The sequence below is a fragment of the Lynx rufus genome, unplaced genomic scaffold (assembly GCF_022079265.1).
Source record: "Lynx rufus isolate CCGP_SWC_20201006 ecotype Redwood Valley unplaced genomic scaffold, mLynRuf1.p SCAF_35, whole genome shotgun sequence".
NCBI lineage: Eukaryota > Metazoa > Chordata > Mammalia > Carnivora > Felidae > Lynx > Lynx rufus.
The window spans coordinates 594,368-616,653 of record NW_025814851.1 but is presented as its reverse complement, the minus strand read 5'-3'; the positions used below and the strand labels follow the sequence as shown (position 1 = coordinate 616,653).

Here is a 22,286-nt window from a genome sequence, read left to right as displayed (position 1 = left end):
AAAGAGGTTGCTATAAATAATGGGCAGCTATATAGGCCAACTGGGATATATAGTCACCTCTTTTAGTAGGCAAGCCTCAATTGGGTGCTTATCTGGCCTTATTGTTTCCCAATCTTTCTACAAATGCATGTAGGCCTAATAATGGGATGGCAAGAAAGAAATTTGACCACAGAACATTTAAGTCAGTGGTAATTAACAGATTAATAAAGATTACTTAAATATCAAACCCTATGCCTGCCATCCGTGTGAGGTTCCTCTTGTGGTTCCAGAAACACAGGGTGTTTTTGTGTGCTCACGGTTTTACAGCCTTTAGTTCTCAAGTATTCAATTCTAAAGATTAATGATGTAATGTTTCAGCACCCCTGTTCTATGCCTTTGAGCAGGAGTATATTCTTTGGATCAAATCAAATGAAAAGCACAGGTATAAACTATTTAGAAAACAATTCAATTGCATTACAAAGCTTAGGGATTTATTTTCATGACTTTTTATTAAATTAAATAAAATTCATATGAAATGTTCCCTTCAAGAAATTAAATCAAACGTTTATTGAAATTAAGAAATAAGAGGAAAATAACAAGCTCCCTACCACCTAAAAAAAATTAGAAGGCTGTCAATCTACAGAACTGTTTCTTTAGATAAAGTTGCACATGACTGTTGTCTTTCACTTTCCAATAAAGCAATGAGAAGAAAATGAGAAGGGATGTTAGACACAGACAAATGTTGAGGAGGGCATCCCAAAGATCAGCTTCTGTTTACTTTGATTGCAGAGTGAAATTCGTTCCATCTCCGTAAACCAGTGGGGTTCTCAGTTGGGTCTGAGTGTTCTGAGCAAGCTGAGCCAGTTATACTGTTCCCTGGTGTGGGAAAGCACTGTTCTTCTCTCCCTGTGTACCCCAAACAGGTAAGGGAATGGTCATCTCTTTATTATCTTTGTCTTTCCTAACAGAGAAACTAAGTTCAATTATCCTGGAAGATTGTTTTGGTCAAGGATAGAAGGCTATTTATTAGTAAAGAGTTCAGAGGGTTCCTTATCTGTCTTAGTGCATTCAGGCTGCTGTAACATAATGCCACAGACTGGATCCTTATAAACAGCAGAATTTTGTTTGTTCATACTTCTGGAAACTGGAAGTCTGAGGCTGTGGTACTGGCATGGTTGAGTGAGGGTCCTTTTCTGGGTTGTAGACTTTTAATTGTTTTTATCTTCACATGGCAGAAGGGACTAGGAATCTTTCTAGAGCGTCTTTTATGCTTGGTCCCATTAATTTTATGCTTATTTATTTATTTATTTATTTATTTAATGCTTAGTCCCATTCATGAGGGTTCTCCCTCAAGATGTAAGAACTTCCCAAAGGCCTTACCGACTAATACCATCACATTGGGCATTAGGATTTTAACATACGATTTTGAGGGGACACAAATGTTCAGTCCATAGTATTGTCCTTCCCATTTACCAGCCTGGGGGCTTGCTTATAAATGTATTATCTTCTACATCTTTGATCTTATGTCCTTATTATGCAGTGTCAGCATGATAGGTATTTTAAATTTGTTACCCAAATCCAAAGAGTTGATTTCAACACCTTGTTGAGTGCTACCTCAGGAACTTGATCATTGCAGACACCCTATTAGGTTAACTTACCTGTTACAGGGAGGATAGTGTCAGTCAAGCAGATTAGGAACCAAGCATAACTTTAAAAATGAGCTATTGGGGCGCCTGGGTGGCGCAGTCGGTTAAGCGTCCGACTTCAGCCAGGTCACGATCTCGCGGTCCGTGAGTTCGAGCCCCGCGTCGGGCTCTGGGCTGATGGCTCAGAGCCTGGAGCCTGTTTCCGATTCTGTGTCTCCCTCTCTCTCTGCCCCTCCCCCGTTCATGCTCTGTCTCTCTCTGTCCCAAAAATAAATAAACGTTGAAAAAAAAATTTAAATAAAAATAAAAATGAGCTATGACAGTTCTTTTTACTCATGGTTTGTCTTGTTGCAGCCTACCATCTGGGTGTGAATTTGGCCAGGCGGACATGCAGAAACTGGTTCCAAAGGATGAGAAGGCAGGTACGACCCAGGGCGGAAAAAGATCAGGTAACCAAGAAACCAAAATCTTAGCCATTAATTCTCCTGAATTCTGTCTCTGTGTCTTTATAGGTGACTGTGTGTGTGTGTGTGTGTGTGAAAATTTAGTTACCTCTGTTTTCCTTAGTCCTCAATTTTTTTTCCTTTCATTTTTATTTTAAAATTATTTTCACTCATTTTCTCTATAAAATGTATATACACATAATGGTAAAAATTATGGGATATAGTAGAAAGAACAATCACTCATACTTGTATCACAAATAATATTTTGGAAGTATCTACCTGATCTTTCCCCTTGAGGATACATTTTATTAACATAGTTGAGATTATCTTAGAGGTAATATTTTAGATCTCTTTTCACTTGACATTAAGTGCCATGTAAAGAAAGGGTTTGTGAAGTAACCATTCCCTGTTAAGTTTCTAATGGACTATTTTTAAAAATGAGTATCTTTTTATATAGTTTTCTGTAAAGGGAAGATTAATTCCTAGAAGTTACTGAATCAAAGCGTATGGTGAGACTCTAATTTGTGAATGCATACTTATCAGAAGCTTAATTTCCCTGCTTAAAGATGGCAAATGATTGTCTTAAGTGACTGTGGAACACTTTAGAACCACACTGCTCAATATGGTAGCCACTAGCCATGTGTGGAATGTTGAACACTCATAAGGTAGCCAGTACAGCTAAAAAATTGAATTTTTTTCTTCCTCTTTTGCTCTCCCTCCCTGTTTTTTTAAATGTTTATTTTTGAAAGAGAGAGCATGAGGGGAGGACAGAGGATCTGAAGCAGGCTCCGCATTGACCACAGGGAGCCTGATGCAGGGCTCAAGCTCAACAAACCATGAGATGTTGACCTGAGCCACCCAGGTGTCCCCCCCCCCATCTTTCTTCTTCCCCTTTCTCTCTATCTTCCCTCTTGCTCTTTTTTTTTTCTTTATTTCCTCTTACAAGGGGAGGGTATTATGTTTTGAATTGTGTCTCCCCATCCCACCTACACAAAAAAACTATGTTGAAGCACTAAACCCCCAGCACCTCAAAATGTGACTTTATTTGGAAATAGGGTTGCTAAACATGTAGTTGAGATTATATAGATTGGATGGAGAAAACTGAATTCTTAATTTTTGTTAGTTTCAATATAACAACTATTACTGTGTTCAGTTGTTAGAAGGCTTCTAAGTATGTTTAGAACAACTTTGGTATGTGAATGTATTTTTTTTTTTTCAACTAAATTCTGTGAAAGCGGTACCTGGGTGGTTCAGTCAGTGTCCGACTCTTGATCTCAGCTCAGCTCTTGATCTCAGGGTCATGACTTTAAGCCCCAGGGTGGGCTCCACGCTGGGCATGCATCCTACGTGTGTGTGTGTGTGTGTGTGTGTGTATACATATATATATATATACATATATATGTGTGTGTGTGTTTATGTGTGTATATATGTATATATACATACACATACACACATATATTCATACATGCATAAAATGTATGAAATAAACGTAGATCGGCTATTTCTATGAAAATATAATGTCCAAATTGAGATGTACTCTAAACATATTTATAGATACCTGGTTTTTAAAAATTACTGAGTATAAAAGTGTAAAAACTTAACAATTTTTATATATGATTATATGTTGAAAAATAAAAATTGAATAAATTGGGTTAAACAGTATATTAAAAATTATCTGTTTGGGGCGCCTGGATGGCTCAGTCAGTTAAGCATCCGACTTCGGCTCAGGTCATGATCTTACAATTCGTGAGTTTGAGCCTTGCACTGGGTTCTGTGCTGACAGCTCAGAACCTGGAGCCTGCTTCAGATTCTGTGTCTCCCTCTCTCTCTGCTTTTCTCTCTCTTTCTCTCTCTCTCAAAAATGAATATTAAAAATTTTTTAAATTTTTTTTAATGTTTTTATTTATTTTTGAGACTGAGAGAGACAGCATGAGCAGGGGAGGGGCAGAGAGAGAGGGAGACACGGAATCTGAAGCAGGCTCCAGGCTCTGAGCTGTCAACACAGAGCCCGACGCAGTGCTCGAACCCACGGACCGTGAGATCATGACCTGAGCTGAAGGTGGATGCTTAACCGACTGAGCCACCCAGGCGCCCCAACATTAAAAAAATTTTTTAAAATTATGTTTTTAATTTTTAATGTGGCTACTAGAAAATTTAAAATTATATGTGGCTCACACATATATGGACAGGGCTATTTTGTTTTTCTGATTCCATGTTATATATTTAAAATTTTTCTTTTATATTTGTTAAAATTTTTTATTTTAATTCCAGTAGGTTAACATGAAGTGTTATATTAGCTTCAGTTCTATAGTATAGTGATTCAACAATTCCATACATCACCTGGACAAGCTCATCAGGACAAGTACACTCCTTAATCCCCATTGCCTATATAACCCCTTCCCCAACCCCTCCCCTCTGGTAATGATCAGAAACAATGTATAATTGTTTCTTGGTTTGTCTCACTCTCTTTTTTCCCCTTTTGCTCATTTGTTCTGTTTCTTAAATTCCACATAGGAGTGAAATCATACAGTGTTTGTCTTTGACTTGTTTTGCTTAGCATTATACTAAGTCCATCCACATCCTTGCAAATGGCAAGATTTCATTCTTTTTTATGGTTGAAGAACATTCTGTTTTCATATGTGCCACTTTTTCTTTATCCATTTATCAGTCAGTGAACACTTGGTCTGTTTCCATATCTTGGCTATTGTAAATAATGCTAATATAAACATAGGGGTGCATGTATCCCTTTGAATTAGTGTTTTTGCATTCTTTGGATAACTACCTAGTAGCGCAATTGCTGAATTGTAGGGTAGTTCTATTTTTAACTTTCTGAGGAACCTCCATACTATTTTCCAAAGTGACTGCACCAATTTCCATTCCCACCAGCAGTGAAAATGGGTTCCTTTTTTTCTACATCTTCACCAACACCTTTTGTTTCTTGTGGCTTTGATTTTAGCCATTCTGACAGGTGTGAGGTGATAGTTCAATGTAGTTTTGATTTGCATTTCCCTGATGGTGAGTGAAGATGAACATCCTGTGTCTTTTTGCCATCTCTATACTTTCTTTGGAAAAATATCTGTTCATGTCTTCTGCCCATTTTTTGGTTGGATTATATGTTTTTTGGGTGTTGAGTTGTAGAAGTAAGTTGTTTGTATATTTTGGATAGTAACGCTTTATCGGATACGTCATTTGCAAATACTTTCTCACGTGCTGTAGGCTGCTTTTTAATTTTGTTGTTTTCCTTTACTGTGCAGAAGATTTTTATTTTGATTTAGTCCCAATAGTATATTTTTGCTTTTGTTTCCCTTGCCTTAGGAGACATATCTAGAAAATGTTACTATGGCTGATGTCATAGAGGTTACAGCCTGTGTTCTCTTCTAGGGCTTTTATAGATACAGGTCTCACATTTAGGTCTTTGACCCATTTTGAATTTATTTTTGTGTATGGTGTAAGAAAGTGGTCCAGTTTCATTCTTTTACATCTTGTCCATTTTTCCTTACAGCATTTGTTGAAGAGACCATCTTATTCCTATTGTATATTCTTTCCTGCTTTGACAAAATGAGTTGACCATATAGTTGTGTCTATTTCTGGGTTTTCTTTTCTGTTCCGTTGATCTGTGTGTCTGGTTTTTTTTTTGCCAGTACCATACAGTTTTCGATAACTGCAGCTTTATATTATAACTTGAAGTCTGAAAACGTGATGCCTCCAGCTTTGTTTTTTTTTTTTTTCAAGGTTTCTTTGGCTATTGAGGGTCTTTTGTGTTTCCATACAAATTTTAGGATTGTTTGTTGTGGTTCTGTAAAAATTCCTGCTGGTATTTTGATAGGATTGCATTAAGTGTGTAGGTTGCTTTGGGAAGTATAGACATTTTAACAATATTTGTTCTTCCAGTCCATGAGCACGGAATGTCTTTCCATTTCTTTGTGTTCTCAATTTCTTTCATCAGTGTTTTAGAGTACCACTGTGGTTCAGTTTATTCCTAGAGTATATTATTTTTGGTGCATTTGTGAATGGGATTGTTCTTAATTTCTCTTTCTCTTCATTATTGGTGTATAGAAATGCACCAGATTTCTGTATGTTGATTTTGTGTCCTGTGACTTTACTGAATATGTATATCCGTTCTAGCATTTTTTAGTGGAGTCTTTAGGGTTTTCTATATATAGTATTATGTCATCTAGAAATAGGGAAAATTTCACTTCTTCCTTTTGGATGTCTTTTATTTCTTTTTCTTGTCTGATTCCTGTGGCTAAGACTTCGAGTGATGTGATGAATAAAAGTGATAAGAGTGGGCATCCTTGTCTTACTCTTGATCTTAAAAGAAAAGCTCTCAGTTTTCCCCATTCAGGATGATGTGAGCTTTGTTTTTCATATGTGGCCTTTATTATGTTTAGGTATATTCCCTCTAAACCTACTTTGTTGTTTTTTTTTTTTATCATGAATAGATACTGTTCTTTGTCATACTTTTTCTGCATTTCTTGAAATTATCTTATGATTCTTATCCTTTCTCTTACTGATTTGATATATCACACGGATCGATTTGCAAATATTGAACCACCCTTACAACCCGGGAATAAATCCTACTTGATCATGGTGAATGTTTTTTTAATATACTGTTGAATTTGGTTTGCTAGGAGTTTATTGAGGGCTTTTGCATCTGTGTTCATCAGGGATAATGACTTGTAGTTCTCTCGTTCAGTGGTGTCTTTATCTGGTATTGGTATCAGGGTAATGCTGGCCTCATAAAAAGAATTTAGAAGTTTTCTTTCCTTTTATATTTTTTGGAATAGTTTGAGATGAATAGGAATTAAGTCTTCTTTGATTTAATGTTTGGTAGAATTCGCCTGTGAAGCCATCCAGTCCTGGACTTCTGTTTGCTGGGAGTTTATTGATTACTGACTCCGTTTCTTTGCTGGTTATCAGTCTGTTCAAATTTTCTATTTCCTCCTGTTTCAGTTTTGGTAGTTTATGTGTTTCTAAGTATTTGTCCATTTCTTCTGGGTTGTCCAGTTAGCATATGGTTTTTCATAACATTCTCATGATTTTTTGTATTTCTGTGGTGTTGGTTGTTATTTCTCCTCTCTCATTGGTGATTTTATTTTTGTCCTTTCTCTTTACTGAGGATTAAAGAACCAGCTGCAGTTATCATTCATCTGTTCTGTTGTGTTTTTTTTAGTTCTAGATCATTTCTACTCTAATCTTTATTATTTCCTTCCTTCTGCTGGCTTTAGGTTTTGGTTGTTTTTCCAGCTCTTTTTGCTGTAGGTTGTTTGAGATTTCTTGCTTGTTGAGGTAGGCCTATATTGCTAAATATTTCCCTCTTAGAACTGTCTTTGCTGCATCCCAGAGATTTTGGACCATTGTGTTTTTCATTTGTTTCCACGTACTTTTCAAATTTCTTCTTTGATTTCATGGTTGGCCCATTCGTTGTTTAGTAGCATGTTGTTTAACCTCCACGTATTTGTGGTCTTTCCAGATTTTTAAAAAATGTTTACTTATTTTGAGACAGCACATGCAAGCGAGGGAGGGATAGACAGAATCCCAAGCAGGCTCCGTGCTGTCAGCACAGATGTGGGGGCTCCATCTCACAAACCCTGAGATCATGACCTGAGCTGAAATCAAGAGTTGGACACTTAAACCAACTGACCCACTCAGGCACCCCTCAGATTTTTTCTTGTGGTTGACTTCTGTTGTCATAGCATTGTGGTCAGAAAAGATGCATAGTATGACTTCAATCTTCTTGAATTTGTTGAAGCTAGTTTTCTGGACTAATGTGTGATCTGTTCTGTAGACTGTTGCATGTATAATTGAAAAGAATGTGTATGTGTTATTTTGCTATTTTGTTTCAGGATGGAATGTTTTGAATATATCTGTTAAATCCATGTGGTCCAGTGTGTCATTCAAAGTCCTTGTTACCTTGTTGATTCCCTGTTTAGATGATCAGTCCATTAATGTAAGTGGGTGTGTTAAAGTCCCCTACTATTATTGTATTCCTATCAATTAGTTCCTTTATGTTTGTTATCAACTGTATTGTGTATTTGGGTGCTCCTTTGTGAGTGCATATTCACAATTGTTACAGTTTTTTGTTGGATTGTCCCTTTTATTATTATATAGTGTCCTTCTTTGTCTCACAGTCTTTGTTTTAAAGCCTATTTTGTCCAGTATAAGTGTTGCTATTCTGACTTTCTTTTGACAACCATTTGCATGATAGATGATTCTCCAGCCCCTCGAATTCCACTTGCAGGTGTCTTTAGGTCTAACATGAGTCTCTTTTAGGCAGGATGGGTCTTGCTTTTTTATCCATATTGTCACTGTGTGTCTTTTGATTGCAGTGTTTAGTCCATTTACATTCAAAGTAATTATTGATAGATATGTAATGCCATTTTGTTACTTGTTTTGTGGTTGTTTCTGAAATTTTCTGATCCTTTCTTATCTTTCATGGTTTGCTATTTTCTTTAGTGATCTATTTGGGTTTCTTTCTCTTTATTCTTTGAATATTTTTAGTGGTTTTTGATAGATGGTTACCATGATGTTCGTATATAACTTCTTTTGCATATAGCAGTCTATATTAGTTGGTTGTGGTTTAAGTTTGAACCCATTCTTCTTTCCCCATGTTTTAGGTATTTGTTGTTACATTTTATATCCTTTTTTGTGAGTTCCTTGATATTGTCACTTTTTTTAATTAAAAATTTTTTAATGTTTGTTTTTTGAGAGAGAGAGCGAGCAGGGGAGGGGCAGAGAGAGAGAGAGAGGGAGACACAGAATCTGATGCAGGCTCCAGGCTCTGAGCACTCATTGCAAAGCCTAATGCAGGGCTTGAACTCACAAACCACAAGATCATGACCTGAGCCAAAGTCAGACACTTAACTGACTGAGCCACCCAGGTACTATTTCTTACAGGGCTGCTTTAGTGTTTGTGAACTCCTTTAGTTTTTGTCTGGGAAACTCTTTATCTCTACTTCTGTTCTGAATTATAACCTTGCTGAATAAACTGTTCCTGGCCACAGATTTTTTTCCCATTCAACACTTTGAATATTTCATGCCATGCCCTTCTGGCTTACCAAGTTTCTGCTGAAAAATCTGCTTGCCTTCTGGGTTTTCCCTCATAGGTTACCAACTTTTTTTGTCTTGCTGCTTATTGATTCTTCTCTTTATCACTATATTTTGCACATTTATTTCTTTTTTTCTTCCTGCTTTTCAGTTTTTTCTTTATCATTGTATTTTGCAAAATTAATCACAGTGTCTTTGTGTTCATCTGCTTTTGTTGATTCTGTTGGGGGTTCTCTGTGCCTCATGAATCTGCATATATGTTTCCTTCCCCAGATGAGGGAAGTTTCCAGCTATTATTTCTTCAAATAAATTTTCTACCCCCCTTTCTCTCTCTTCTGGGTCTCCTTGTAGTAATGAATGCTATGTTTTGTGGACTCAGTGAGTTCGATGGGTCTATTTTCATGTGCATATTTCCCAGCTCGCATGCACTAGCTGGGAGAGGGGAAGAGGGAAAGAGAATCTTAAGCAGACTCTTGCTCAGCGAGGAGCCCAATGCAGGGCTTGATCCTATGAGCCTGGGATCATGACCTGAGCTGAAATCAAGAGTTGAACACTCAGCTGACTGAGCCACATTAGGTGCCCACAGCCCCTCTGGTTTTTAAAGCCAAACGTTATGGGAATTAATCTCCTCTTGTGAGTTTCCTGGTGCGAGTGCCTGTTCCCTACCCTCTCTGCACCCTACTCCCTCCCTTCTGTGGGCAGCCTCTCTCAGCCTTTCTGACCTTCCTAACCTCTCAGATGCAGCTGCTTCTCTATATTTAGTTGTGGAGTTTGTTCTGCTGGTCTTCGAATTGCTCTTCAGTTTATTGACTTGGATGTGGATGATATCTAGTTGTAAATGTGGGAGTAGATGATTTCAGGGCCGTCCTACTCTGCCATCTTTTAGGCTCCTTTGTACAGTGGTATTTTTATTTAAGTAATCTACATCCAGTGTGGGCCTTGAACTCACAACCCCGAGATCAAGAGTTGCATGCTCTTCCAACCAAGCCAGCCAACCAAGCACCCCTGTACAATGGTATTTTAGAGAATAGCTTTTATGTTATATCACAATAAAAGTTCCAAATTGCAATAAGCATAAATTATACACAATTTTCAGATTCTAATGCAACAAACCTAAAATTAATAAAAGCGACTTTTGGGGCACCTGGATGGCTCAGTTGGTTAAGCATCCGGCTTCAGCTTGGGTCATGATCTCTCAGTTTGTGGGGTTCCAGCCCCGTGTTGGGCTCCATACTGACAGCTCAGAGCCTGGAGCCTGCTTCAGACTCTGTCTCTCCCTCTCTCTGCCCCTCCCCCACTCGTGCTCTGTCTCTCAAAGATCAAGAAACCTTAAAATTTTTTAATTAAAAAAAATAAAGGCAACTTTCTGGAAAGTTTTTTTTTTATTTTTTTAATGTTTATTTACTTTTGAGATAGAGACAGAGTGTGAGTTCATGGAACTCGAACTCATGGACTGCGAGATTATGACCTGAGCTGAAGTCGGACGCTTAACCGACTGAGCCACTCAGGTGCCTCTGGAAACTTTTTTCCCCTATATTCTGCAACAGGGAAGAAATTAATTTGGTGGACTATTAAGAAAACAGTGAAGACAGTTCCATATATAAAAACCCATAAGATATGCTTACAAATTGTACTGAGTTTAACTAAATGTAGGGAAAATGCTTAAGGAATAAAGGCATAACTTAACCAAATAAGGAGTTACACGATAGCTAGTTATTATGGGGGAGGGGAGAGCACTAATAAAACAAACACAAACCTTTGGCCCATTTAAATTTGGAGAGGGACGCCTGGGTGGCTCAGTAGGTGAAGCATCCAACTCTTGATTTTGGCTCAGGTCATGATCTCACAGTTAGATTGAGCCCCGCTTTGGGCTCCATGTTGAAAATGCTTAGGATAATCTCACTCTCTTTCTGCCCCTCTCCCCTACTCGCTGACTCTCTAAAATAAAAAAATAATAAAGTATTAATAAATTCGGAGAAAGAGGACCAAACCAAAAATTAGAACCTCGAATTTAGTCAAATACACCAAATTTTGACTCAAAGAAACTATAAAATAATTTACTAGGAAGGATATATGAACAAAATTAGACTCTGTCAAAGAATTGCTTCACCTAACAATCTGGATATATTTTTTTTCTAACAATTTCTTTTACATATTTAACAAAGATGACTCCCATTTCCACAGGGTTTCTTAGAACATTACAAAAAAAACTTGGTGATGTGTTTTATTAACGTTTGTCTAAAGCTGATTATTAGATCTAAGAGCACACATATCCCCACCAAAAAAGAAAAAGATTACACCTCACATTCATATGCAAAAATCTTATATACTAGAAAATGTATTTCTCCAGTGGTAATTTATGATATTTAATTTGAGTTTATTAGCAAGCCATGAAATTCAAACAGGGTATTCACCTTGACAGCATTGGTTGGGGCGGGGAGGGTGCACCACTCATATTGTAGTCTGTGTGAATGGTGCCCCTGTGTCATACAGTACCTAGTCTTAGAAGGTAGCCCTGTTTTAAGACAGTTCATATGCTCTCACTGGAAAATGTCAATATTAGCTACTTAGAAGGGCTTCAAGGAGAGGAGCATGTTAGTACAGTTTTGTTTTTCTTTTTCTATTTCAGATTTAGGAAGTTATGGAAACTTAAAGTGTAACAAGCACCATGGGTAGCTATTTCTTGTGACTTCAGAACAAGGAACCAGGTAAGTGACAACTCAACATGGTCTTACTGCTTTCCTCTGTGTCTACAGATGGGGAACAGGATGGAACAGCTGCAAGTATGGATGCTTCTACCCAGGGCTTATTAGAAGGCATTGGGCTTGATGGTGATACATTGGCTCCCATGGAGACAGATGAACCTACTGCTTCAGATTCTAAGGGCAAATCTAAAATCACACCTGCTATGGCTGCCAGAATCAAGCAAATCAAGCCTTTATTGTCAGGTGAGGGTTTTTTTTTTCTTTCTACTCCCTTTTCTGGGTTTCAGAGCTTTAACCAGTTCTCAGACAAATTCAGTTGATATGGCTGCGTTGTTTCCTTTAAGGAACTTTTCAACTTTGGTGACTTATTTTCAGGTGTACTTAATACAATATCTGCTATGTGATAGGCTTTGTACTAAGTGCTAGGGATTCAGGCATAAGAGACTCGCTTCTTGAAAGCTATGTCTACCCCTCCTTGTCTTTAATTCTTTCCTACCTATTCATCAACTACTGCAAATGGCTTCTACTCCTACCATTCCACTGAAATGTCTCATTAGTAACCTATTGCTAAGTCCATTGGATACTCTTCAGCTCCTTTCTCACTTTTTTGCAGGATGATAGTTGGCCCACCACCTCAAAATACTCTTTTCTTGGCTTCTGTGGTATGAAACTGTCCTGTTTTCCTGTTACTTGTGTGGCTACTCCACCCAGTCTCCTTTTCCTTTCTCTGTCCCTTAAACATAGCTGGCAAGTGACATAGTTGATTCATGTTTTAATAATGTAAATTTGGCAGCTCTGTGGAGACCACATTAACATGATACAATACTGCATTAAAGATGTGCACGGATCTTTGTCTTCTTTTGCCTCTTAATGTCAGTGTTTAAGGAACCTATTTTGTATGTTCCTCAATATTTACCTCTTTCTGACACCTTAATGTAGAGGAAAGTGAAGACATAACTCCTGGGAATCTGGAGCTGTGCCCCAAAACAAGCAGAAAATGGACTTTGGTTATTCTGTTTATTATTTTTAACTCCCTTGAATTTTACATTCTGTTCTAATTTGTTTACTTGTACTCGTTTTAATTTGAAAATCTACCACCACAAACCCCATATTGAAGGTAAATTGACCAAGACGGTGCTCATGGTTTACCTCTACTTTCTTTGCTAGACCTTTTGGACAACTCTGACCTTAGAAAAATCTGGGGTTTATTTGTGGGCCCGGCCCATGGCTTTTAATGTCTATTTATCTGTGGCTACTGGCCTTTTATCTTCTTTTCTTATCCTTGCTAACAACCTTTGAGCCACTTTGCTGTTTGTTCACCTGAAGGTGAAACAGTGCAGTCTTAGGTTTGAATGCATTGGTTTTTCAGAGTCTGGGCATACCCAGCATCCAGCCAAGCAGTGCAAGTATCTGTACCGCTTAATATTAGGAAATCCTAATTCGGATGGATTAAGAAGAAGAAGAAAGGCATATTCCTTTTTTCTTAGGCTGTTTAACTCTGCTTACTAAGTTTTGGGTATGATATGTACTGTCAGCTCTAGTAGAGCCTATTTTTCAGAGTGCATTGTTGTATACAAGAGATTTTACTTTGACTCAGATCTAACCTTTCTTAACTCTGGATCATGATGAAATGTTTGTTTTAGAAATTCTGTAGCAGTATTTTCATTTATGATTTTGAGTAATACTGTAGAACAAAAATACAGAGAAATGGTTTAAGAAAAGCAAAGAAACACCCAAATAGAATATGTTTGGCCATGTTTCCTTTCCCGTTTTCTATTTTCAAACATGAGTTTGGATTCTACTCTTTGGTTCAACAACGTATACCAAAAAGCATCCTACAAGGATGAAAATTTGAAATACTTACAATCTACCTAACACCTTAAGAAAGGCATTTATAAAATTGTTAAGCTTTTCATAGCAGTCTTTTTTCCTTTGGGGATCATACATTTAATGTTGTGATCAGACAATATATAGTATATCTGATGTTCTTTCCTGGTCCAAATTGTTAACGGTTTTGCTATGTTTAAAGTTCTGTAGGCATTTTAAGTGATTCCATAACCCAGTAGATGTATTCATTTACTTAACTGGTTCATATTGCTGTGTTGCTTTTTCTACAAAGACGGTTTCCATTAATACCTACTTTAACAATGTGTTTATCTTGTCTTTCACATATATAATGAGTGCCAACATACTTCTCTGTTGCCTTCAAAAGAGGCATTTATTCTCTGGAACTTCCTTTTTGGATTGTCAGATGTAGAAACAAATCCAGGTGTTTGTGTGGGAGGAAGTGGTCGATCATAAAAAATATATCGTCAGTAATGTCAGTTATAATGAAACCATTCTGAGAGTACTCTCATGCCTTATTTTGACTTTTGGGTTCCAGCTTCCTCCAGATTAGGCCGAGCACTTGCTGAACTATTTGGACTCCTTGTTAAACTTTGCGTGGGGTCTCCTGTCCGCCAGAGAAGGAGCCATCATGCTGCCAGCACCACCACAGCACCGACACCTGCTGCTCGATCCACAGCTTCAGCCCTCACTAAGCTCCTCACAAAGGGCTTATCTTGGCAACCTCCACCATATACACCTACTCCCCGCTTCAGGTGAGATTCTGCTTGAGATACAGAATCAAATTCATTGCTTTTCTACTTAAATGGAGAGTGAACCACTGAACTAGAGGACTTGAAAGGTCCCCTGTTAACTATAGATGCGTAGCCTACATGCAGTTTAATGTACTGTCTTGGTTTTTCTTAGTCTAGAATATAGAGATTTTTCAAGTATTTATAATCAAACTATATTTCAGTAACCTTGTATTTTTTCCTAGGTGTAAAAATCATCACCTTTTTTGCTTTAGAAATTTTAACAACCAGACTAGCCACCCACCTGAATTCCAGTCAGTCTCTCAGTCACTTCAGTACAATGTTAAATTTTACTCTAGGCTTCTACATGAATTTTCCTACTGCTTCTGTGACTGCTTCAGAGAAGTCTAAAATTTTTTTTCCCTCTTTCAGGCTGACATTCTTCATCTGTTCCGTTGGTTTTACATCTCCAATGCTGTTTGATGAGAGGAAATATCCTTACCACCTCATGCTGCAGAAATTTCTCTGCTCTGGAGGCCACAATGCTCTTTTTGAGTAAGAATCGAGTTGTTTCACAGAGAAGCATTTTTTGGAGTTTGGTCTTTCTGTGTGCCTTAGCACACAACTTTCTACATCACCTGTCCTGTGACTGTGAGATACATAGAGACAGCCATTAGTTACACCCTTTTACATTCTGGGAACTAGACATATTTGTCTGTCTTCTTGGAGGTTGGGATTCACCCTGTCTTAGAGGTGTTCATAAGGGTCTCTGCTTTTTCTCATTTGATTTTTAGTGCTTGGTACATATTTTTCTAATAGACTTGTCTTTTTCTATTGTTTCTCTGACTGATAATTTTTCTCCTTCTCTTAGTCTGAAGATTCTAAGCTGAATTTCACTTTTTTATCGAAGTATAGTTGACATATAGTTTTCTGTTTGTTTCAGGTGTACAACATTATGATTTGACGGTTTTGTGCATTATGCAGTTTTCATCCCAATAAGTGTAGTTACCGTCTGTCACCATACAAAGTTATTATAATGTTATTAGCTTCATTCCCTATGCCGCAGTTTTCATTTCTGTGAAGTGCTTGTGTTTTATAACTAAGTTTGTACTCCTTAATCCCCTTCACCTATTTTACCCATTCCCCTACTCCCTTCCCTTCTGGTAACCACTTTTGTTTTTTTTGTTTGTTCAGTTTGGCTTTGAAAAGTAAAGCTAAAAGTGGTAATCATTTTGCAGTCTGTATGTGTATCAAATCATCACATTGTATACCTTGAACTTACATATGTTATATGTCAGTAATACCCCAATAAATCTGGAGTAAACCCTCCTCCCCAAAAAGATAAAGCTAATAAATATTGGATAGATTAGCAGCTGTAGCTCTAAGAGGAGGGACGTGTAGTACCAGTGTAGATACTGGGAACCTTCTGAATGCCCCCCCATCTACAATACTAATATTCTCTGTATATACTTTTTCTTTTTTGAATTTAGAACTTTCAACTGGGCTCTGTCCATGGGAGGCAAAGTTCCTGTTGCTGAGGGATTAGAACATTCAGATTTACCTGATGGCACAGGAGAATTCCTAGATGCCTGGCTAATGCTAGTGGAGAAGATGGTGAATCCCACCACGGTGCTTGAATCTCCACATTCACTGCCTGCCAAATTGCCTGGAGGCGTCCAGAACTTTCCACAATTCAGTGCCCTCCGCTTCCTTGTGGTAACTCAGAAAGTGAGTATTGAGCATTCTGAAACCAAGACAAATTTCTCATGCTGATTAAGTAGCTCTCCTTCTTTTTGGTCCTTAATGAAATAACTTGATTGTTGGAGAACCATTGGATCCTACTCCCAGATAAGGGCTGCCTTACAGAAGAGGGGGATAGAGACCATTGGAGAATATGCTATGGTGTAAATATTTGAACTGTAAACTTGAGATTGGTTCTTTAGATTGGGTTCAATGCTCCTTCTGTGTGCTTCTTCATGCCCCCTCAGTACTGACCAAGGATTTTGTTGTTGGCACTGACCTTTTGTGGAAAGACTTTCCCGTAAGTTCTTGACTTACTCCTCCAGTAGCTTTGAATTGAGATAGAATGATCACGCAGCTTTTCAAATGATTTCTAGGCAGCCTTTACTTGCATCAAGAACCTTTGGAACCGGAAACCCCTGAAGGTATATGGTGGGCGAATGGCTGAGTCCATGCTGGCCATCCTATGCCACATTCTCCGAGGAGAACCTGTGATTCGAGAGAGACTAAGCAAAGAGAAGGAGGGGTCTCGAGGAGAAGAGGACACAGGGCAAGAAGAAGGTGGCTCTCGCCGGGAACCTCAAGTCAACCAGCAGCAACTGCAACAGGTAGGGTCCTAGCCTCCCACTCCAGGGCCTAGGCTTTGCACCTGATAGAGTATACTGCTTGTGGGTTTTCTAAGTTTACATGCCACTGAGTGCCTGGTCCTCTTAGCTAGGAGATATGTTTAAATTTGTTCCCTCTTAGCATTTCTTTTTTCTCCTGAGAAAGCTGGAGTGTAATTTTCATGCCCCTAACAGGTAAAAGATTTGTGTCCTCCCAAGCATGTTGTTAAGTATTAAAACTTTTTTACAGTATTCTCAATAGGCTGTGGCTGCTATGTTCTTTGGACACAAACTGTTCTCAGCTACTTTCTCATTAATCTGTAGAGGGAAAGGGTAAGGGGTATCATGACCCAAATTTATTCTCCAACAGAGCTCTCTGAAACCTTATCTACAAAACTTTTGTTTGTTGTCTTTAAGTAAATATATAAACCACATTTTGAAAATTGGAGGCTAGAAGCAGACTGAGGAGGCTCTACAATCCTGACAATTCAGTATCACAGAGCATTTAGCTATTCCTCTGGGAATTTATGTGTGTATGTGTGCTCTCTTTATGTCTAGAGTCCTTTTTAAATACAAATATGTCTTTTATTTATTTTTTTTTTTAATTTTTTTTTTTTCAACGTTTATTTTTATTTTTGGGACAGAGAGAGACAGAGCATGAACGGGGGAGGGGCAGAGAGAGAGGGAGACACAGAATCGGAAACAGGCTCCAGGCTCCGAGCCATCAGCCCAGAGCCTGACGCGGGGCTCGAACTCACGGACCGCGAGATCGTGACCTGGCTGAAGTCGGACGCTTAACCGACTGCGCCACCCAGGCGCCCCACAAATATGTCTTTTAAATATACATATATAACTATTAAATGCTCACTTTAAGAAAATTTGGAAATATAACAAAATATTTTTAAAGGCATTCATAATGTCAACAGAAAAGATGGGTTTTCATCACTTGATTTTGTGTCTAACTAACATCATACAGTATGTAGAATTGTACTGCTGTCATTAAGAAAATGGGTGATTTTTTAGCTTCCTGTCATTCTTTTATTACTGGATGTTAATCCTCTTATTTGATGTTGTAAATCGGTGGTGTATAGTTTCTTTTTGTACATATCTTTCTGTACATCTCATGATTATTTCCTAGTAATAAAATGTCTGGGTCAGTTTCTCAGGCTCTTGTTCTGTTGCCAGTTTGTTTTCCAGAAGAGTGGGGATCCATTTTTGCTTCTGTGTATGAATCTCAATCTGTGAATTAGAGTGATCCTGTTCATGGTGATAAACATCTAGCCCCGTTTTCTTAGAGGATAGAATTGAGAATCACCTTGGCTCCCTGCCCCAATGTGTAGCTCTGATGTTTGAATGCTGTGGAAGCACCAAATGGAAAGGATTGTTTATTTACTTAACTGCCTTAGCTTATTACTATTCTCAGTTCATATGAAGTTAGAAAACCTTGTTTTCATCTTGGAGGGGTTTCTACCTTTTAAAAATGTATTTGAATTTCTCTTTTATTGTGGTTCTGAGATCCTGCATTCTTTTTGTAGCTCATGGACATGGGCTTCACAAGGGAACATGCCATGGAGGCCCTCTTGAACACCAGCACCATGGAGCAGGCCACAGAGTACCTTCTAACCCACCCTCCCCCAATCATGGGAGGAGTTGTTCGAGTAAGTTGGCTTAGCAGTTGTAATTTTCTAGGGCATTGGTTTGGCTGCTGCTATGTTTTTTCTTCTGTAGTGTTTCCATCATTGGTCTTCCCTTCTATAAACTACTTGTCATTTTCAGACTTCTGCATGCCAGTATTTTTGTTTTGTGATAACACTGTTCTAGAATGTAATAAGCAGAAGCTTCCTATCTCCCAGCCATGCAAATTACTGGACTTTTTTTGCAGAAGAACTCTTAGTATCCACAGTCAGGAAGCAATAGAAGAAATGCTTTTCTGAAATGCAGACTAGGTAGTCACATTGAAGTCCCCTTCCTATGCTTAATTTCATTGTGATTTCCCCTCTTTGTTTTTGTAGCAACCAGGTAAGCCTAGGATTTGAATTTAGAGAGCAGCATTCAGGGCACCTTCTCTTTTTCTCTAAAGCTTGAGCACAGGATGTCTGATTTCTTGTGAGTTGTTATGTGTTTTGTTGCTGGATTTTCTGTTGCTTCTCTGTAGGATCTGAGTATGTCGGAAGAGGACCAGATGATGAGAGCAATTGCCATGTCTCTAGGACAGGATATCCCAATGGATCAAAGAGCGGAATCACCTGAGGTAACTAGGACATAGGACATCCAAAAGGGTCTGACAACATTAATCTTTACTGTTTTTATGAACATTCTGCTACTACTGCAATGTAATTGGTGGAATTAATGTCTAAAGAAAAGTCATGAGAGTATTCATTCATCCCAACCTTGCCATCACTGATCTACATTGTACTGACCTGAAGCTAAGTGAGGCAGATGAAATGTTAACCTTTACTGTCAAATAAGAGACCCAAAACATACCTGGTAATTAGGCCAATCTTGGCTTGTCTGTTCTTAAATAACAATTGCTTCAGTTTACTTAGACTGGCAGAGAATGCAGGACCATTTCTCCAGGTGATTTTCTTGGGAGGGTGTGATACAGGATGCTGCAAATAAATTTGCAATGCTTTGGGAGTTAAAAGTGTCTTTCTCTGCTTTTCCTGTCTTGCCTTAGCCTTTGTGGCTGCCCTCATGAATAATTGCCACGCCTAAGAACATATCTCCTGCTTGAGGAGAAAGGTAGTAGGTATTCAGTATGGTAGGGCCAGTACATTTTTAGAGTATTCTCTGTCTTCGCCTCTCCCATATGCTATCATTCTTCCTTCCCCACCTCCAGGAAGTTGCTTGTCGGAAGGAGGAGGAGGAACGGAAAGCTCGGGAAAAGCAGGAGGAGGAAGAAGCTAAATGTCTAGAGAAGTTCCAGGATGCTGATCCATTGGAACAAGATGAGCTCCACACTTTCACAGATACCATGTTGCCAGGCTGCTTTCACCTTCTTGATGAGCTGCCGGACACAGTATACCGGGTGTGTGATCTGATCATGACCGCAATCAAACGTAATGGAGCTGACTATCGAGACATGATTCTGAAGCAAGTAGTCAATCAGGTGAGCTCTCCAGGAGCCAGAAGAAAGGAGTGTGTGAAGTGGTTTTTCTGCCATCCATCAAAATCTGATTTATTATTATTTTTTTAAATAAAACTGTTGGCTTGGGGCTTGGAGGGTTTTGTTTTGTTTTTGCATTTTGCCTGATATGGATGTATTCTCTTTGAATTCTTTAGATCTGGTAATCTTGCTCTTTCTTGAGTGTTCCCTGCAAAAAGTGAATAAACTACTTAACAAAAAAAATACCTTTTCAAGGAAAAAACAAAGCTTTCTTTTTCTAGGCATCTCCTCTGAAATTCATCCAAAACGTCCCAAATGTGTCTCACTCTTGAGCCAAGTTAGTCCCCTTGGACTAACCGTGAATAAATGTTTTATTTTCCCTCTCCTATGCAACCACTTTGACAAGTCCCCATCCTAATTAATAGTTGTGACCTGATATTTGTCTTCTTTTAAAGTGTTTTTCTTTATTGTGAAATTAACGTGTACTAGTTACATGAAAAGGATAAGAAATAACCCTGAATCCCCACACAAAGAGGTAGTTAATATTTTAGTCCTATTTACCTTTTTTTTTTACTGTTCATGTTTTTAAATCATTGGAATCTTCTTTTGTATATTTTTTTAAGTCAAGAGAGCAGAGGAAGAAATCAAAGTGATTTATGTGGGGCGCCTGGGTGGCTCAGTCAGTTAGGCATTTGACTTCAGCTCAGGTCATGATCTCATGGTGTGTGGTTTCAAGCCCCATGTCAGGCTCTGTGCTGACAGCTCAGAGCCTGTAGCCTGCTTCAGATTCTGTGTCTCCCTCTCTCTCTGTCCCTCCCCACCTCATGTTCTGTCTCTCTCTGTCTCTGAAAAATGAATAAACCTTAAAAAAATTTTTTTTAAGTGATATATGTAAACATAATAATTTTAGTGTATGGAGATAGCACAAAAGTAAAAGGAGAACTAGGTAAACCTTTTTTCCCAAGATAGGATCTAGGTTTAGTTATCTTTTATATTAAGAGCTTATAGAAATGGTTTTAAGAAAACTGAAACCTAGAAAACAGCAATTATGTCAAATTTGTAAGAAATTGAACATGCAGACTAAAGACCAACATTTCTAACATTCTGGTTTATTTTTGTTTTTAATGGTAATTCTGGGGCAATTGTAGTAAAAGATTGTTGATGGAAATGTAAGTTGGAGAACCTTTGGGGTTGACTTACATGCACTAGAAATTAAAAATGTTTTTAATTTTTTTTGTTTATTTTTGAGAGAGAGACTATGCCTGAGTGGGGAAGGACAGAGAGGGAGGGAGAGATAGAATCCAAAGCAGGCTCCAGGCTCCACGCTGTCAATGCAAAGCCGAACACGGGACTCGAACTCAGTGAACCATGAGATCAGGACCTGAGCTGAAGTCAGATGCTTAACCAACTGAGTCACCCAGGCACCCCTAGATTTTTTTTTATGTTTATTTTTGAGAGAGACAGAGTGCAAGCGGGGAAGGGGCAGAGAGAGAGAGGGAGACAAAGAATCTGAAACAGGCTCCAGGCTCTAAGATATTCACACAGAGCCTGACGCAGGGCTCTAACTCAGGGACCATGAGATCATGACTTGAGCCAAAGTTGGACACTTAACTTAGTGAGCCACCCAGGAACCCAGAAATTTTTTAAATATTCATTTCCTTTAAGTTAAAATTGAGGCTTGTAATCTAGCCTAAGAAACTTCTCTTTTTAGAGGCATTCCTTTCGTAGCATGCATCTTTTGATACACTAAATCCCTTTAGTTAACGTTTTATTATTCACTCATCCTTCTTCAGCAAATGTGTTGGGAGTGGAGGGAGTGTTTTATAAGGTTAAGGATGTTTTGACAAACCTTATCATACTCTATCTACAGTTACCTGACTTGGCCACTTCTCTGCTTTTCTAGGTGTGGGAAGCTGCTGATGTATTGATCAAAGCTGCTCTTCCCCTGACAACGAGTGACACAAAAACTGTGTCAGAGTGGATCAGTCAGATGGCCACCCTGCCCCAAGCCTCCAATTTAGCTACTAGAATCTTGCTTTTAACACTGCTTTTTGAGGTAAGATTTAGATCTTTTGGTTCCTGTAATTCATCATTAAAGAACTATAAAACACCTACCATTTGAGACCTTTAAGAAGGTAGAATTGTAAGACATGATCTCTTCATTTCATGAGCCCACAGTGTCCGATAGGCTATAAGACATATAATTAAGTACAGTATGCAGTGTTCTGTGCCACATGAATAGTATAAAGAATTTTCTCTGAATTCAGGAGGAGGGCAAATATATCACTTCTGGCTAATGAGGGAAGAGCTTCTCAGAACAAGTGTTAATTAATTGAATCATGTCTTAGAGGATTTGGGGGGTGGTAGTTATAAGGTTTTTAGAATGACTATCCCAGTACAGTTGTGGGATAGTTTGGCGTCTCTGAGGAAACCTAACTG

General features: G+C 38.4%; 1 protein-coding gene across 9 annotated transcripts in view; it reads left to right on the top strand.

The window, feature by feature from the left end:
* The window catches only part of HUWE1 (HECT, UBA and WWE domain containing E3 ubiquitin protein ligase 1), a 172,760-nt gene that overhangs the window by 104,422 nt on the left and 46,052 nt on the right, over positions 1–22,286 (top strand). For 8 of the 9 annotated variants that reach the window (XM_047093660.1, XM_047093663.1, XM_047093667.1 and 5 more), the window contains 11 exons: positions 769–902; positions 1,980–2,074; positions 11,872–12,063; positions 14,204–14,420; positions 14,829–14,951; positions 15,887–16,124; positions 16,514–16,744; positions 18,277–18,399; positions 18,897–18,992; positions 19,581–19,850; positions 21,751–21,903. In XM_047093660.1, coding sequence (XP_046949616.1) covers positions 769–902; positions 1,980–2,074; positions 11,872–12,063; positions 14,204–14,420; positions 14,829–14,951; positions 15,887–16,124; positions 16,514–16,744; positions 18,277–18,399; positions 18,897–18,992; positions 19,581–19,850; positions 21,751–21,903 — 1,872 coding nt within the window. The remainder of the gene's footprint in view (positions 1–768; positions 903–1,979; positions 2,075–11,871; positions 12,064–14,203; positions 14,421–14,828; positions 14,952–15,886; positions 16,125–16,513; positions 16,745–18,276; positions 18,400–18,896; positions 18,993–19,580; positions 19,851–21,750; positions 21,904–22,286) is intronic. The other variant, XM_047093664.1, reaches the window with a different exon arrangement.